Raw genomic sequence first — 18,610 nt, 5'->3', positions numbered from 1 at the left:
AAAATTTTCTTCTTCCACCTACTGCAGAAGATCGCTGTGTCTCAGGTTCCTTTATAAGTTTCCCATAAAAATGTAAATTTTGTCTTCACTTTATGGTCTGTTATAATTCTGAAACCTCCAACTTGATTTTTGCTGCATCCTATTTTATCTTTTTTTCTTCCTGCAGAAATTATGCAAGTTTCATAAATTCTTAAAGTGCTTTCCCCCTCCCATTTTCATACCCTTTTATATCAAATGTTGAAGCATCCACTCATTCTTCATATAGTGGAGCGAAGTAAAACATTTTTTAAAATTCATGAAAAATTTTGCTATTTCTATTTTCTAGAATAGTAGCTTACCTCTAGAACTAGGTCTCTCATTTCACCCTTCTCAGTGAAAATGAAAGCTTGATATTACCAAATGAAAATATTTTCAAGTTGAAATGGACTGGAAACTTTCCATTTAGCCAAAAGTTCCTATTATGAGTATAAATCACATCAAGGATCTTGCAGCTCAGAGCAGAAACCCCCATTCCTCTGAGCTCAACTGGCTCTCTCATGCATGCCCAGGCGAATGACTCCCATGGTGTCCCCAGCTGTTCAACTGTGGCAGATCCTGCTTGAGTCATAGGAGCTCTAGTTTTAGTCAAGAAGCCAAACCTTAGGAGACAGTAATGAAATGCTCTTGAAAGCAAACAAACCAGAAATATTTTAATGTAGATTAAACTTTTCAATATCTTTTTAAAATGAAAAATAGCTGGGAAATGGTTTGATTGCATTCCTTATATTTATATATGTGTGTATGTGTATATATATATATATATATAATTATTATTATTACCTGGAAAGCCACCATCTCCTGCTGTAGAAACAAAACAGACATGCAAATACAGCAAGCCCCAAATTCAAAGTTCTTAAATGAATCTTTTCTGATTAGCTTACTATAGATAGGTGATTTAAATACTATAAACTTTAATCACTGGAATATATTAAACTTTAATCACTGGAATATATTTATATTTAAAGGCTCTTTTTTTTTCATTTACATAATTGGATTAGAGCTGATTATATTGGATTGGTAACTATTCACGGTGCAAAATTTGTTGAGTAACTACCATGGCAGAACATGTGATTCTTGCCCCATTCTGCATTGAATATGTCCATATAATGCTTGGGTTTTGCCACCCTGGTGAAACTATTGTATTACTTTCTGTCACTTAATAGCTACTTCAAATAAATCTTTTGGTATTTTTTATCAAAAGTACAAACAAAAAGTTACTCATACTAAGTGGGATTGAAATTGAGAGAGGTGTAAATAGCTAGAGGTGGGCTGTAATCTAAACTTTACTGCTTAATCTGAGAGACTGGCAGTGTAAGGATGGAGGAAGGTATGAGTCAGAGCACAAATGAGAACTCAGTCAAAGCTTCTGTCTGTTTTTAAAATATGTACTGGATTGTATCATAAGAACTGTTCTAATCCTCTCCAGACTGAGGCAGGTAGCCCCTTCCATATAGTGTGTGTTTCCCTTTTTTCAAAAAGTTTTGTTACAGACTTCAGCATCAAGTATTTCCAGACAAGGCAGAGTCACTGTCTGCTGTAAATATTTAAATGCCAGCCATAACTTTACCATGGTTAGGCCACATAAGTTCTCAGCAGAATATATGGAAGAGCTAACTAGTCCTGAAGTTATGAAGGTGATCTCTAAGGTGATGTGAGAAACGTAGAAATTCCTTCTGCTAAAATGGAGGACAAAATTGACGAGTTGTGGATTTTTTTTCCTCATGGTTCACCAAAACCAGGAGGAAAGATTATTCTATATACTCTTAGAATTATCCACCTTTTTTTTTCTTGTTCCAGTAAGTATCCAACAATTCAAAAACGTGGAGAAAAAAAATCAAACCTTTTATTTTTTCCTTGTCAGTTATCTTTTGCCTTTTTTCCTTTGTTCGTTCTGTCTTCAGTGAGGATTTAATATTCCATGCCTAAAGTAAAAGGAATCCCTGAAGGAGCCCCTTTTGGTGATCTAGTCTGATTGCCTATATAATGCATGTCACAGGGCTCCATTTGCACAATTATTATTTAAAGTAGAAATAATTTTTTACTCAATTCCTAATTTAAATATTACCAAGCGTCTCAGTACAGATTAGAGCTCCTACTGAGATTTTCCAGTGGCTAATTAACCTTACTGTTAATCTCAGACTTGGAATTACAGGTTTTTGTTTAAATCTATGCTGTAAGCATTGATGTTCTCATCATTTTGCCACTTCTGTTGAAGATTCTATTATAAGTTTGTTTTCAGTGCAGAAACTTTGTATTATCCTGAAGTTCACAAACAATTCCAAGTGATTGGTTAGATAATCATGGTTTACTGAGTTAATGTTCTTCAGATGAGTTGTGGTAACTCAAGTAAGTGTCTTGCAAATGACTTTTTATTGTGCATATGCACAATAAAACTAGCTCTTGAATAATTTTCAGGCCTCCTGAAATATTTCAACCATGTTTTACAGTGTTCTCTGAACTAAATTTCCATACTCTTTGAATTTTCTTATTTAAAGTAAACAGACTGAACTCTTCAAGTGTCCTATAAAAGAGTCTTCGTAATTTTGTCACCATTTTCATGTGTTGACTCAAATGCCCTGGTTTCTGGTGTCCTCAGAAGCCCTAAATAATAGAACCAAGTTCAGTATTTCAGAAGTTGTATTGTTGAAAAACACAGAGATAATGAATTATTGTCCTATTTGTCATTTCCTATTTAAAGTCCTTTGAAATGTTAATTAAGAAAGGCTTTTAGTTTTTTTTTGGCTACTGTACAAAATTTCATGGTCAGCTGATGAATTGGGATGATGCATCAGCCTTCTGCAAGATAATTTCATTCTATACACAAAAGCCTAGCAATGCAGATTACTGAAGAATCATTCTTCCTATTGGGATGAGGGTTTTGCTTAGTTTATAGGTAAAGTCCATACAGGCTTCTATCATTCTCTTTATTCTGAATGGTAGATCGATATTTGAGTCACTTTGACCTCTATTTTGATTTTGGTGGTCTTAAACTTATGTAATGCTTGCCCTTCTTATGCTTCCAGTGCTCTTGGGTTCTCCTTTCCTGCTTCTTCACTTGTTCACACCAATATGCTATTCTTTACTCTTTGTTTTTTATTCAGTAGTTTTTCAGTCACGGTGACACAAAAGATAAGAATAAGAAACTAGGGATAGAACAGGTCCCTAGGGCTAAGTAAAGCTACAGTATTGTAGTAAAAAATGTGTGTAAGCCATGGGCTGAACTGAGGAAAGAAAAATTATAGTCATAATAAAAAAGAGATTTAATGAGGAATATTGTCTTGCTTTGTTCCCAATTTATTTGCTATTGTAGTAATTTTAGATATTAGCCTTACTAGTATTGGTGTTGTAACTTCGCTTTTATGTCTTACTGGCCTTTCTGATATCCATAAATGTAGGCACAGCTGCTTTATGCTTTCAGGTAAGCACTTTGTGTCAGAAACCAAGGGCTGAAGGTAATTTGATAAAGGTTTTTATGAGTGCTTTAAGGAAATTAATAACTTTGTTAGCTTTAAGCAAAACAAAACAGATTGGTCACAAAAATAAGAAAATAATGCTGTCCTAATATTATGGTTCCTATATAACAGCATCCAGAACATTACTATTTTAGAAATTAACAGATGAAGAAACTGAGAGAAAAAAATAGAAATATGTTAACTTACCAAAATGTTTTGAAGTTAATTGAATGGTTTAATACATCATTAGTCTATTGTTGACATTTAAAGTTATTAAGAAATTGAGTATTAAAATAGTTCTCTGAACTTCAATATATTTAACAATTTTCCATGTACAGTTATTTTAATAAGAGTGAAAGCAATTGTTTTAAGTCTGGTTGTTAGATTAAAGGCGTATGTTGTACTTAGAGACCTTCAAGTGTTTTAAAATCACAATGTAACAAGGTGATAATATCATTTACTCAAGCATTATAAAATTGAGGGAGCTGCTCTTGAAAAAATTGCATGAATAGGAGAAGACTAATTAATATTTTGACTATCAAGAATCTCATGTACTAAATCATGCAGTTTTAGGAAAGGTCATATATTTATTTATAATATCTGACAATAACCTTTAATATGCAGATATATTTTCATCTTTTAAAAGTTTTAGATTGCTGCTGAAACTTGAGAAATGGCAGGATGTCACAAGGGTAACTTTGGCTTATTTTCCAAGTTTGGTGATTACCAAGAACCATTTTTTACAGAGATTTTTTTTCTGTAGGTACTCAAGGACATTATCAATATGAAACTCAGGTTATTTTTGAACTGCAGATCTAAGCTGTCCGAAGTGCCACTGAAGAGGTTAGTAGTTCATAGCTTGTCGTGCTCATTTTGGAAAAACAGTCTTAATGGTGTATTTTTCTTAAAAAGTAAACATTGCTTTGTGTTTCTGAGTTATTTTTGTTGACTCATTTTCCACTGAACATTACCTAAGCAGTTTGCACTTGTTTAGATAAAAGTTCTTGTTCTAATATGTCAAGCATGGTATCACAGGGACTAGTCCAGGTATCTAGTCCATCAAATACACCTCTCATTAACAGGTCTTAAATAAATCAATAGAATCATTTATACCTGTGAAAACTTGCAGAGGGGGATTATCTGTCTAAGTTGTTCCCTTTTTTACAGCCCACTGTTTGGGTAATGGATTGTACAGATTCCGTACTCCTAGGAATTAAATTCATTTGAATAAATATACAGTCTGCATTTGTTATATTGAGATGATGTTATATTTCATTGAGAACGTGATATCCTGAATGTATCTACTATAAATTGAAGTTTCTTTTATCTGTGTGTAAAAATCATGGTTCACTAATTCAGTGATAGACATTTACACTGAAATTAATTCCTTCCAAGAAGATTTCTTTCCCTCTAAGAGAAATGTTTAAGCACAGCCATCTCCTGGGCAGGTATTTTACCTCTAATCCTAACACTTATATCACTAATTACCCGTGAGAGAGGTTGGTGGCAGTGCCTGTCCTTTAGCCAGAGGGCTGCAGAATTAATCATTTGCCCACAAAGCAGAAGTCCTTAGTTTTTATCCATTTTGAGAGAAATTACTTGCATCTTATGTTCCACAAGAGGGTCCTAATTTTCAGTTTTCTGAGTGTCTTCTTGTGTGAACATCATTTTGATGGCTTTTGAAGCTGGGTGCCTGCTTCTTTCCTTGTGCTTGGGAGAACTTTTATGTATGGAATAATTGGGGTAAGAGCTGGACAGGAACAGGGAAACCCTACATTTCCTCTGCTCGGTCCTTGCTGCTGCTAGTGACAGTAACCATTCTCAAAGATTTTTCATCCAATAGGGGTTAGTCCTTCTGCATAGTTCAGTGATACAGATTCTGAGAATCCAAGGCACCTCTTGGATATTCACTTTCATAGCCTTTAGAGTGTTAATGGAAAATAGGCACATTCACAGAAAAATTACCAAAAATGAATACGTCTGTGTTCATCTACCAGCCCATTTGAGATGCTGTAGGTATTGCCTGATGATATTCCAAAAGAATAAGGAGCTACTTTGCCTCCAAATTTCATCGTACTTGGTAAATACTCACTATATTTGAAAATATTTTAGAGGAGCTTCATGTTTGAAATTCGTATTTTACTAAAAGTTGGGTTTTGTCACACTTCTTTTTCAACAGCTTCTATCGTTTTGTTCTGGAACCAGAATTAACTTATGGAATCAATAAGCACCTTCCTTCTGAACCTGTAGCAAAATTCCTAGAACTGCCAGAATCGCCTCTTTTGACCCTAAACATGATCACTCCTGAAAGCTGGCTGGTTGAAGCAGTAAACAGTTCCTGTGACCTTGATAACATTCATTTGCAGGAAGTAAGTAACAGTTTGCAAACACTGTAAAACATGTGTTGGCCATTCTACTTCAAGAGGGAAGTGGAAATGTTGCAAGATTTGTCTTGTGTCAGTTCTCCTGAAATATTTTCTTAGGTAATTGATTATTTAGGCAATATTTTACCATTTCTATTGTCATAATCTTTTCTTCCTTTTCTCTCTTAAAAAAAAAGACAAGTCTTAAAAGAAAGCAATGGAATAGAAAAAATCAGAATGCAAAGTACAAGTTAAAGCAATTTACCTGCAATGTTGAGCTGTGTGTTTAGAGAAATAGTACATTTAAGATAAAAGTAAAGCAATTAAAGGATTCTTTGTGTTTCCTAATTCTTGTAACCTAGGTAAATCTTCATATAAACTGGAATATATGACTGTTTATTAATGTAGTTCAAAATGTATTTCATCCTCTTTTAGTTCACAATTCTTTCAATTATTATTTAATTCTATTTTAATCCCCCATCTTCAAAATCTTTAGATTTGATTGAGTCAATAAGCTTATGCACAATATTGAGGGTGTTTGATTGAACAAAGCTGTGTATTGTGAAAGTAAAGCTGAGATTTACCTTAGCAAGGCAGAGGTGCCTCAGCTTCCTCAACAGTCAGTAGAGAGAAGGTCCCTCCAGAGTGTGATCCTTCCTCTTTGTCTTGGATTCCTGTTTTATAATTAAGTTCCTGTGGATGGACTTTTCTATTGGGTTTTTTGACCATGGGAGTTACCTTGTGGTAAATCCCACACAACATGTTTGTGACTGTAATATTTTGCTCTTTCCACATGGTTAAGTGACATAATTTATTGATGAAGCATTCCTTCCATAGATAAAAGGGGCAGTTATAGCAGAATATGAGCTGGAATATATATTGCTTGAAGGACATTGCTTTGATGTGACAACTGGACAACCTCCTCGAGGGTTACAGTTCACTCTGGGCACAAAGAAGAATCCTGTCCTGGTTGATACTATTGTGATGGCCAACCTTGTAAGTACTTAGTATAGGAATAGTCATTACAATTGCACACATCTTATGAGAATTCTTCATGAGCATCTTGTTCTTTAAATCCTTTCTCTGTGTTGCAAGCTTAGTAATGCTAAAAGTAATGGGCACGTCCTGGAGCTGAGCTCATCTCCAGTTTGTTGAGCTTTCCCCCCTGCTCCTCTCCTGTGATGCAGTATAGGTTTGAATACAGCCTAATTTTATACTCTTGCCTGAAGTGCCTAAACTGGCAGCCTAATTGCCTGTAGTAGGTGGTAGGAGGCAGTTGTATTCAGGCTGAGAGTCCCTGACAAATGTAAGGTATGATTCACATTCTGAACAAAATAACCCCTTTTGTTACATAATGATCCAGGCAAAGGAAGACTCTGATTTTAGATGCTTTCAGGTGAGTGCTTAGAGCCTTGGTGAGACATAGCCACACCTGAGAATTTCTCTCATCATGCAAAGTAGTTATTTTTCATGTTGGCAGTCTGTAGAGCAGAAGACCATGTGACTTCTGAAGTGAAAGTTTTATTTTCTGATGGCTAAGGGAATTTGATAGGGAAGGATTTTGATGAGTAAGACCTTTTACCTATCTGCTGTTCTCTAGTCTTTTTAAATACTGTATCGTAAGGAATGAAATGCTTAATAAATTGTGAATCTTTGATTTTGCACAAGTATTGAATATGGATTCAACAGTAGATGATGTTTGGCATGATGAAACTTCTGACAATTCTTCACATTTCAAAGCTTGCTCTCTGTGACTTTAACATAGCAATAGCTATTTACAGTGTTACTAAAATGGCAAGGAATTGTGTTGACTTGGAAAGTTGTTCCAGACAAAAATTTTGAGTTTCAAAGAAGCTTTTCAATTTAGGGTCTGTTCAATAATTTATTTCTTTGCTGCTCTTTTACTTGCTGTCATTGGTGGAGTTTTTGTATGCAACTCAAATTCAGCTAGAAACAAATAGAGCACAGAAAGACATGAAAACAGACATGCAGGAAAGGTGAAAGTTGTTCCATCCCTGACACACTTCTTTCAGGGCTAGTACAAATGCCTAGTAGTTTATTTTTGTATATGAAGATGGTTGAGTCTGAAATGCAACCAGAACAAGTGCCTTTTTTTCCTTAGGGGTATTTCCAGCTGAAAGCAAATCCAGGTGCTTGGACGCTGAGATTGCGTAAGGGAAGATCTGAGGAGATTTATCAGGTTTTTTCGTAAGTATGAATCCATCATTTGGGAACAGATTAATCTGAAACTGCAACATATTTTGAAAAGATCTGACAACACTGAAGGAAAGTGAGCAAAGATAGCATTAAAAAGTATAAGATGCCAGTGATGATTTAAAGTTTGTAAAGAATACCTTATTTCCTTGTATTGTTGTTTTTTGATGGCTACATGTGTTTTTGAAGGCATTGAAGGCATAATAAAGCCCAGCTGCTCAGCTAGACTGGATGCTAGCAGTGTCCCTTACTACACAGTTGCACAGCTACCAGACACTTTCCCTGTCAGTTCCATGCATGGTTAGCATTATCACACAATGGCTGCACCAAATTCTGTAGAAATGTCACTCATGGTTTCGTTTGTAATATTTTGGCATTCCCAACATATCTAACATGTAATTTCAAGAGTATGTCCAATGGAGCATTGCTCTCCAGAATTATCTCCAGAACTATCTGGAGGAAGTACTACAAATTTCCCTCTCACAATTTTTTTCAGCCCTCTGAATGCAATATATTTAAAAGTGGCATCTTTTTTTAACAGGAGCATTGTAATACTTTTAGTTCTAGACTTTTTTCTTTGATTAATTCTGAGTGTTTTTTAGTTTTCTAAGTCATCTAAGGATCACTATGGTTACACCTCCAGCTTGGGATATCAAAGCACCCTTTATTTTGAGACTCTGGCTGCATGTTGACTGCACCACATTTCCCTCTCTTGAAAGAAACCTCTGTCCATAGAAAGAAAGTTGTATTCCTGTAACTGGCATTTAGGTGACATCTCTATGGCTTCTAGATCTGTAATTTCCATGGTTGATTTTCATGTAAAGGAATATATGTGCTCACCATCATTTCAACTATTCCTGAGAAGAATCACCTTTTCCCCATGTTTTATGTAAAAGCATAGACCTGTAGCCTATGAGAGCTTTCTCTTGAAGCTTTAGATCTAATCACTTCTAGAGGAGCAGTATTGTTTATTTAATTTCAGCTGCAGTTTTTCCTCTTTTTCCCTTTTTCCTATTATATCTTTTATCCCTCAAAGTAATTATGTGGTTTGAAATAGGTCTCTTTCTTATAAAATATTTATTATTACTTGAAGCCCAGGAATACATAGTTCCATATGTTGTTAATTATCAGCTACTATTAAAAAACAACTTGCTGAACCTCTTTGTGGTTTTGAACATTTAGTTAATATCAGTGTTACAGGGAGAAAAATCAACGGGATATTAGATTCATTCTGTTTGTTTGCAGTTTTCAATTTTTTTTTTTCAGAAATCATTTACAATCTGTTGAAAAAGCAGAAAAACACAGTCCTTACCCTTTGAGGTTCACCTTATCTCCACCAACTGCATCTGTACCATTTGTCTAATTTAGCATTTAATTCTTAAGAAATATAAAGTGATTTATATAAGATAGCATGGTTAAAAAATAATGTAATGAGGTGCAGTTGGGTTAAATAATGAAACAAAATGAAACAAAACCACTCTACATTCTAGCCTGGATCAAAGGAAATTTAAATTATCTGCTGGGATTTTGCTCATTTTCCCTCTGTAACACAAATGGGCTTAATTGAACTCAGCTAAGTTACTAAAAACTCTAAATTACTGAAAACTAAATAGTTACTAAAAACTAAATTCCTCATGAGGAATCTAAACAATGCAATTTATTTCATCTCATTCCTCCAACTGTAGACTGAAAGTACAACAGGAAAAGTATGTGCACCAGGGCTGCACCAGGATCTTTGATATTTCTTTTACAGTATTAACAGTATGAAGTTTCTATCAGAGCTCGGGCAACTGTTTGATGGGGTGGAATTTTGCCAAGAGCTGTTGCAGTATATTCTCCATCCATATATATTAGTCACACCCTCTCCTGTTGAACTGTGAAATGAACCTCTTTTCTTTGAGGCACATTATAAAGGAAGTTTTAGAATGTTCTACATCTCAGTATTTATCTTACTTGCTTCTCTCATAGTTGGAAGTAATTTATTTTTACTATATATAAATACATACCATTTAAAATAAGCTGCCTCTTTCTTCTTAAAGACTACTTCTAACAAGGATAATTATATTGATGCAATCATACTTGTAAATCAATTTGTTATTAATAAATTACTATGAATATTAGGAAAGTAAAAATTGTTATACTCAGCAATAATCTGAGCACTTCTGATTATTGGGACTTTGATGTTGGTAGGAAAACAAGTAGGTATTGCTAGATAAGATTGCAGAAAATTATTTATAGCTAAAGATATCTATAAAATCCTGATATTTTACTTTTTAAAAAGGCAGCTAGACATATATAAGATATAATATTATTATATTTTGATGTCATGCAGACGGCCTAGCTGAAATTATCTTTTATAATTTAGGAAAAGAGTTGTATGTTTGTTTCTTGGCCTTGAGGTTTTAAAGGATCTCCATTTCTTGAACCCAAATTCTTTTGTCCCCCATATGGAAAATTATAATTTGTATTATATTGGTACTTATTTGTATTAAAAGCGTCTAAGTGTTTTGAAGTTAAAGTAGTGATGTAAATAGTCTGCTAGACATGTTTTGCTTTTCACAATTACATAATATTAAGGTAGCTGTTATTACATATGTCATAGTGCTGTCAGTATGCAAGATATTTTGCTTGGATTTAAAAAGTTGGTTCATAGTAGGACAGAAATTCATCAAACTGAGTTCTGTGCAGAGTAAAACAGTTGGCACTCAGTAAAGATGGAGCCCACAGGGAGGCATCCATGAAAGAGATTTAGGGAGACAAAGCAATGTTGTTGAATTTACATCCAAACCAAACACTCTGAGAATATTGCAGAGACTTTGGAAAATCCTCTTTATCAGCAGAATCCTCTATATCTCTCTACAAAATTGATAGCATAGGGATTTTGAGGTAACTGAGTGAGTAACAGAGAAAATACTGGTTGTATGAAGATTGGGGGCAAAAATGGAACATTGGGCCGGCTGCTGCTATCAGCAGTTTGTGTTTGGATCAAATTTTACTATTTTAGAACTTTTTAGTGACACACTTTATTTAAAATGGAATTAATATCTGAGTACTATACATCCCTGTGATGCAAAGACCATTATTGGCTGGGTGTGCATATGTATGACATGTTCAGTGTGAAAATAAAACTACAATAGAGAGTAAAAGAGTTCAGATAATTCTGAACATTGTTTTATGCAAGGATAGGCCATCTCCATGAGACTTAGTGATTACAGGCACATTTTAACAAAAAAATATATTAAATAGAAAATTCAGATGTGTGTGTAAAATCCTGCAGTGTTCAGGTAAGTGGTATGATGCACATTGAAACAAGATTTAAATACTTCTGTTTTCTAGCCTAAGGGGTAGCAGATTACTTTCTTAAACCCTATTATTGTGTGGGTTGCTTTAGCAAGAGGAGCCCACATAATGTTGATAAAAGATAGAAGAGATTGAAGGGGAAATATATTGAGGGGCTGTAAAACAAGAAAATTTGAAAATTATGTTGTTATTACACTCTATCACAGTAACATTTTTCATATTAGCTACTCTGTGGACTGCAGTAGTTTGGAGACACCTGAATGGCTTTAAACTGGTGTTCAGTAGGGCAGAGGTTCATGTGGTGCTTGCACAGCTGTGTCCTCATGGGTACAGTTTCCAAAGCCAGCCAGTTGAAAGCCAATATTCACTATCTCAGCTCTGTGATGAAGCCTTCCCTATACTTTTAAAAGCAAATCTATTTTAAAAGTACATTTAATGCCATCACACAATTTCTAAGCTGTTTTCCATATTTGAAAAATAAATTGTTGTTATATTTGAATATAATATATATAAAATACATAATAATGTGTTTAGCTCTAGCTTACTGCAGTTTTTCATTGATTAATAAATTTCTTGTAAAAATTCAAATTAAAAATTTAATTTGAAGTTGAAATATAATTAGATGCAAGTGAAGTAATTTTTTCTGTAAACATCAGCAATTCTAAACCTTATTCTCTGATTAAACCCAAGTAACAATGCATATTTTAATGAGACAGTACATTTACCTGGGCTTTTTTTCTCCTCACAGCCATGAAGGAACAGATTCTGTAGCTGACCTGGCAGACGTTATTGTGGTATTAAACAACTTCAGAAGCAAAATTATCAAAGTTCAAGTATGTATGCAGTGTTTCCTTGTATGAAATATGACTTATGCGTTTCAGGCTATATTTAATTGAAATATGTATACTCAAATATATAATTTAGATTTTGTATAATTAAAGAGAAGGATGTGCAAATTAATGTAGTTAATTTGATCCAATCATGTTCTACTAATTGTGTGGGAGATTTGTTAAATAGCTGTTAAACATAGATAACATTTATCTCATCTAGCTCGAGGTGCCCAAGTGTGCAGTCTTGGTGACTCAAATCCCTTTCTGCTTAGCAGGAGAGAGTCCAAAGGACTGCTCATCCCTGCTCATATATGGATTTAAACCAAGAGAATGACCTCTTGAGACATCCATTTCTCTCCAGTGGGTAAGGAGAGATTTTACACAAAGTTGAGATTCCAGACTGGATGTTAAAATCAGTTATGTTGAATTTTACCCTAGGCGACCAAATTTGTGCCAACAAAATTACATTACTTTCATAAGATGTATCAAAAACAGCTAATGAAGCACCACTTACTGAGGAGAAAGATCCTCATAATACGCTGTATTTTGCACTATATATTTTAAATATTTTTAAAATATTTGTCAGTATTTCAAAACACCAGACATCAGTCCCTTCCCCAGTCCTGTAACTGAAAGTTTCCAGAAGCCAGGGAAAGTGTGTAAGACTCTGGAGCATGATGAGCCTGTCTTTAAACAACAGAGAATGGGTAAAAGGGGGCCTAGTTTTCCTATTTAGAGCCAAAACAGGAATATTATTTTATGTGAAAGGTGGTATGTGTATTAAGCTTATAACTAGAATATGTAAGCTCTGCTATTCAGTTGAACTCTAGAATCACTTCACTGATCTGTAGGATGTGGCTTCAGGATAGTGTCAACAGAAATCTGTGTTAGCTTGACAATATAAACATGTGAAATTAATATGATTAGAGTCACACATTCAGGGTGTAAGAAGCTATTTGGTTTTCAAAAGCAATTAGATTTCTTTTAATCAAGGAAATTGAGGTGGTAAATGAAATTAATCTTGAGCCATTACAAGCATCTGGATAAGACAGCAGAAATTGCTTAAGTTGGATGCAAGACCTTATGTTTCAGTGACAAATTTGTCACTTTCTCCCTGTGAAGGACTTATGAAAATGACAATTTCCTCTCAGGTAAGTTCCATTGTGAGGTGCTACACTTCTGCCAGCTAATGGCTGGATCATAAACTTGTGAGGGAGGAAAATGAGATAAAATTCACCACACTTGCAGTTGTTGTTTGATCAAGATATACAGAGGGCTTGAAACATGCTGGCTGATTTATTAATCACCATGCTTAGTGGCTCTAGCCAGTTAGTACACCATAGTGAGATACAACAATACAAGTAGTAATTACTATCAACTGCCTTCCCAAGTTGCACAAAGACCTTTATTTTACTGACTAGGTACAGAAAAAGCCTGATAAAGTAAATGAAGAGCTTCTTACAGACGGAACAACAGGAAAAAAAGGAAAGGTGGAATCAGTTGCAAGGTAATGCATAACTTGATTCTAATTCAACTGTTCCAGGACCTGTTTATTATTACTCATAGCAAGTAAATTTTCTTACTTGATACTGATACAAATGTGTTAAAAGTCTCTCCAATGGATTTATAATGTAAATTAAAAGGGGGAAAGACAAGCTATGATGTCATATAAATCTCCTTTTTTATTCCCTTCTTAATCCCTCCTTTGTATTTCCAGTTTCTCTTCATTTTCTCCTTTGGCTGTTTTTTTCATTTTGCTGTGGCAGGGAATCAGTCTCAATGTGAAAATCTCAGCTGGTTATGTGGTACTCATATATGTCAAACTGAACATCAAAAAGCAAACCAATGCTGCTTGTCTGCCCCTGGACACAATTTATGAAATCTCAAGTGTTTTACCTTTTACTTTAAAGTTTGAGTTTTTTAAGTAATTGTAATAAGCATCTCAAGCATTACATTTGGGGCTAATAACTTTGTAGTATTTCTAATTTGCTGTTTTGAACAAGACTCAAAAAAGGTTTTATTCAGTTTTCAGTAGCTTAGGCAATGGTTGTCAGTCACAGACTGCTAAAGAAAATAAAGAAAAGGCATAGCAGTTCTACTTTATCCACTAATCAGTTGGCTCCAGTCAGTCCTATACCCACACCTCTCTCAGTATATCCAGGACTGGCTTCTGTTCCAGCTTTAAAATGTCTTATGATGAGGCCTCTTGTGGCACAAGTACCTGCAGACCTGAGATTTTATTGAGTGTCTGTTGCTGTTTTTATGTTTATCACCATTTATCCACAGATTATTTTACTGTTACGATGTAATAGAATCACAGAGTGTTAAGGGTTGGGAGCACCTTTGAAGATTATCTAGTCTCAAACCCCCTGCCATGGGTAGGAATACCTCCCACTTGTTCAGACCAGCTTGTTCAGAGCACTATCCAGCTTGGCCTTGAACACTGCCAGGGATGGGGCAGCCACAGCCACCCAGGGCAGCCTGTTCCAATGTCTAGCCACCCTCAGACTAAAGAATTCCTTCCTACTATCTAACCTAAATTTCCCCTTTTGCAATTTGTACCCATATTGACTAGATTCAGAGACCCTCCCAGACCACTATGCTACAATTCTCTAAAATTTCTTCCACCCTGGACACACGTTACTGCACAAAGGTGCCTCCTTTGAAGAATGATGTTTGTTGAAGGAATTTTTCATTGACTTCAAACTTCCTACTTCTAATTGGCTGTGTCAAAGGATGTATGTGCAAAGATCAAAATCTTGACTCCCTCTAAGAAGGTTACAGGGCCAGAGATCTCTCAACCTTCTGGGTCTTGCCTTTCATCACAGTGGCATTCATACTGCTCTGAGTTTGGCTGGGCCAGGGAAGCCGCTCACACAGTGATGTTTATTTGCTCTTCCCGGTGATTCAAGGTTGTGGCTCAAGGGCATGATTTGAGGCTGTCAGCTTTTTGCTATCTAGGGTTTTGTCAAATACCCTTCCTTTTTGTTATTCCAGAATGAAATGAATATCCACCAGCACATTGTTCACTACAGGAACCCCCATGTGCTCTAACATGGGAGATGTGCACACCACTTTGCCCCAGCCCTTTCATACCTGAGCTGCCCTTCTCCAACTGACTGCTTTTCCCATGTGACCTTAAAGGTCAGCCCAGCACCTTTGGGAAATTTCTGCTTTCTGTAAGGCAGAATCAATATTTTCAAGATCCTTGCATCAAACCCTGATTTTCTTTTTTCACATGTGATGGCTGCTTTATAAAGAGCTTGACGCTCTTTCAATCCTGCTATCACTAAATATAAGACATGGGACAAAAAGTCAGGAAGAAAGGAGGCAGACTGCTTGGACCTGTGTACTGCAGTCTGTTTAGCCTGTGAGAGTCCAGTGCTGCTTGAGAGGTTGTCTGTCTTCTTTGAAGATGCCACACCATGCAGACAATGCCACTCCACTGATGTCTCTCTCTTTCACCATGCCTGAGTGAATAGAACGTGGGCTTCTCAAAAGATTATTCACACCACTTAAACACATTGCAGCCTCTCAGCTATTTCTGAGCTTTCAGCTTTGTATCAGTGGAGTGATCTGAATTCTTTTGAATACATTGGAGATCTGAGACTTGTCTTATTTGCTCTTAAAGATTATGAGGATACCTATTTTTACACTTTCTAAAGGATACTTTTGAAAGGGATATAACCAGAAGAAAAAGTAATAGGGTGACTCATGCAATCTAAGTGTGTGAGGAATGACTCATCTCACAAAAAAGACTATTGAGGTAAATTTCCAACAGTATCAAATGGCTTGATAACCATTTGATAACTATAACCAATCTGGCTCTGCAGTTCTGAGATCTGTGAAGCAGTGCCTGAGGGAGACTGCAGCCACCATACCCTGCCTCTGTGTGCTGGAAGGCACCTGATTAACAACCAGCCCTGGCAGACTTTGGTATTCAAAACAAGCAAAGAATGCTGTGTAGCAGAAACAGAAACCTCTGTACAACATACCTCAAATACATAGGTTAGCTGCTAGGGAGAGGAATCACAGTAATCTGAAGAAGAATTCAACAAGTGTTACAAAAAACACTGGGAAATCCTATCACCACAGACCTCTGAGAGCTATGAGAGTATTCTGGGGAAGGTTATAGCTCCTAAGCCTAGGCATGGGTCATGGAAGTAAAATGTTAAATATATTTGTTTACTGCAGGATGTATATTTCTTTTGTGTATTTTCTTATTTTTTGATTCTCTGTGAGTTTAATGATAATTTTGTAGGATTTCTTTTCTGCAGAATTTTAACTTTATATAATTATTTATAATAATTCTTAGGTTTTCAGAAGAAATTCCAGCTGATGAGAAGGAAAAGAAAAGTGATATTCTTAATATTTTTTCTGTTGCTTCAGGCCACTTATATGAACGTTTTTTAAGGTAAGGAAAGGTAAAAGGGGAAGCAAGAATTTCATAGCAGTACTCTACATTTTCTTAATAAAACCAAGCAACCTAAAGAAACTGACTTTTTAAACAACATCCAAATAATAAATTTTCAAAACCGAGAAAAGTTGTATACAGTGAGAACTAAATTAATTTTTAAGAATAAAGTGACTCAACATATAGATGTTCAAAAATACCATTATTCTTTGAAGACAGAAAATGTCTTTCAGGTATGAAGTACAACATAAAATATGAAGTTCAGCGCTGTATACAGACATAACAGAAGTGACTTCATTAGAGTTGTGTCTATTTGTGTTTCATACAAAGTGGATTTACTACGTGCCCATATGGCCTTACTTATCTCAGGGTCCTTTCAATGAGCAGTGAGTGCTTTTAAGGAATTCTTACAGTGTTGCCAGATCTCTTCACAACCATCTGTGTTACTTTTCTGATTTGAGCACTGGTGATTTGATGGCTGAGTCATCTGAAGTTTGAGCACTGTGTTTCTTCCCTTCAGCCTACAACCACCTTCATAAAGGGAAAGACACATTTACTTTAAAGGAGAAAAAGTAATCTGAAACATCCTACTTGCTGCTTTGTCTTACTCTCAAGTTTGTTATGCCTTGATTTTAAGGCAGACTTGACTTCTTGTAAGGCTGTAAGTCACTGCTTACACCAAAGACCACAATAGTGAAAAATAATTGAACCCAAACCAGGGATTCTTACAGTTATTAAGGGTTTTCAGAAGAGGGTCTGACTTGAACTTTGCTTTTTTTCTTCTCAGCAACCTATTAAACTCAACCAATAGATTCTAAAATAAGTTATTCAGTAGCCAAGTTAATATTTAAGGTACTAACCATTATTCTGATTTAGTCGGGCACCTCTCCTAGAATAAAACATGTTAATAGATCCACTTTTGAAATTGTTCCTTCTACTATTGCTTAGCCTGTCTGGATCAAATAAGGCCATCTCAAAGTGCCCTTGAACACATGCTCTTTAAAGCTTTTAATTAGAAGTAGATAAAAATTTCTACTTAAATTGGGTTAAAGAAATTATACTTAGAGTTTTAGGACTTTCTAAGTGCAGTTGAAATTTAATGACCCATGTGTATTTGTTTGTTTATTGTAGACTTATATTTCCACAGAATTATGATGCTTTCTGTCCTGCGTCATACAAAAACACCAGTTAAATTTTGGTTTCTGAAAAACTATCTCTCCCCAACATTTAAGGTAGGAGAAAAGTCTTCATCTTTTTTTTTTTCTTTAAAATTTTAAGTAATTTTTTTTAATTGCAGTTTACTAATTATATAATTCAAAATAAATTTTCACAGTGGAAAATAATCCCTGAATCTTTTAAATACCAGGGTTAGGTAAAAGGTTCTTCTTTTCTGGGACATGAAGCCCAGTGATAAATTATAATAATTTATTCTCTTTTGATAGTCTCCCAAGAGCTTGCATGAAATGCTATTTCTATTGGTGTAGCTGAGGATACTGCTAAAACTAAGGGAACATTTTAAAATAATAAATTACATAGTCAGTAAGGCCAACACAGCTGCAGCTGCCTTGGAGCATTCACTCCTTTTCCTTTTGAGCCCTTGTGTGTCTCATATATGTGCACCTGATGGATTTTTGTTCTTCTTTCTGTTCTTCCAGGATGTAATTCCTCACATGGCTAAAAAGTATGGGTTCAAGTATGAGCTGGTCCAGTATAAGTGGCCCCGCTGGCTTTATCAACAGACAGAAAAACAAAGAATTATCTGGGGCTACAAAATTCTTTTCTTGGATGTTCTTTTCCCTTTAGCTGTGGATAAAATAATATTTGTTGATGCTGACCAGGTAAGAAAAGATAATGGCATATTACTGTATGAGGAATTAATTTGGGCTTAAATTGATCCAGTGTCATTCTCTGTAGCCATTTTATTCAGATGTTGGTCTCAAAAGACTGTTGCAGTTGTACAAACAGAACCAGTGGTGTTGCAGAATGTAGATGCAAGAA

At 35.3% G+C, this 18,610-nt stretch overlaps 1 protein-coding gene across 2 annotated transcripts in view; it reads left to right on the top strand.

The window, feature by feature from the left end:
- The window catches only part of UGGT2 (UDP-glucose glycoprotein glucosyltransferase 2), a 77,010-nt gene that overhangs the window by 49,665 nt on the left and 8,735 nt on the right, over positions 1-18,610 (top strand). For both annotated transcript variants that reach the window (XM_014308279.2, XM_031059552.1), the window contains 9 exons: positions 4,255-4,334; positions 5,671-5,860; positions 6,692-6,850; positions 7,977-8,062; positions 12,117-12,201; positions 13,620-13,705; positions 16,514-16,612; positions 17,760-17,844; positions 18,268-18,450. In XM_014308279.2, the coding sequence (XP_014163754.1) occupies positions 4,255-4,334; positions 5,671-5,860; positions 6,692-6,850; positions 7,977-8,062; positions 12,117-12,201; positions 13,620-13,705; positions 16,514-16,612; positions 17,760-17,844; positions 18,268-18,450 (1,053 nt within the window). The remainder of the gene's footprint in view (positions 1-4,254; positions 4,335-5,670; positions 5,861-6,691; positions 6,851-7,976; positions 8,063-12,116; positions 12,202-13,619; positions 13,706-16,513; positions 16,613-17,759; positions 17,845-18,267; positions 18,451-18,610) is intronic.

The sequence above is a fragment of the Geospiza fortis genome, unplaced genomic scaffold, assembly GCF_000277835.1.
Source record: "Geospiza fortis unplaced genomic scaffold, GeoFor_1.0 scaffold84, whole genome shotgun sequence".
NCBI classification, from domain to species: domain Eukaryota; kingdom Metazoa; phylum Chordata; class Aves; order Passeriformes; family Thraupidae; genus Geospiza; species Geospiza fortis.
This window is presented reverse-complemented; position numbering and strand designations above follow the sequence as displayed.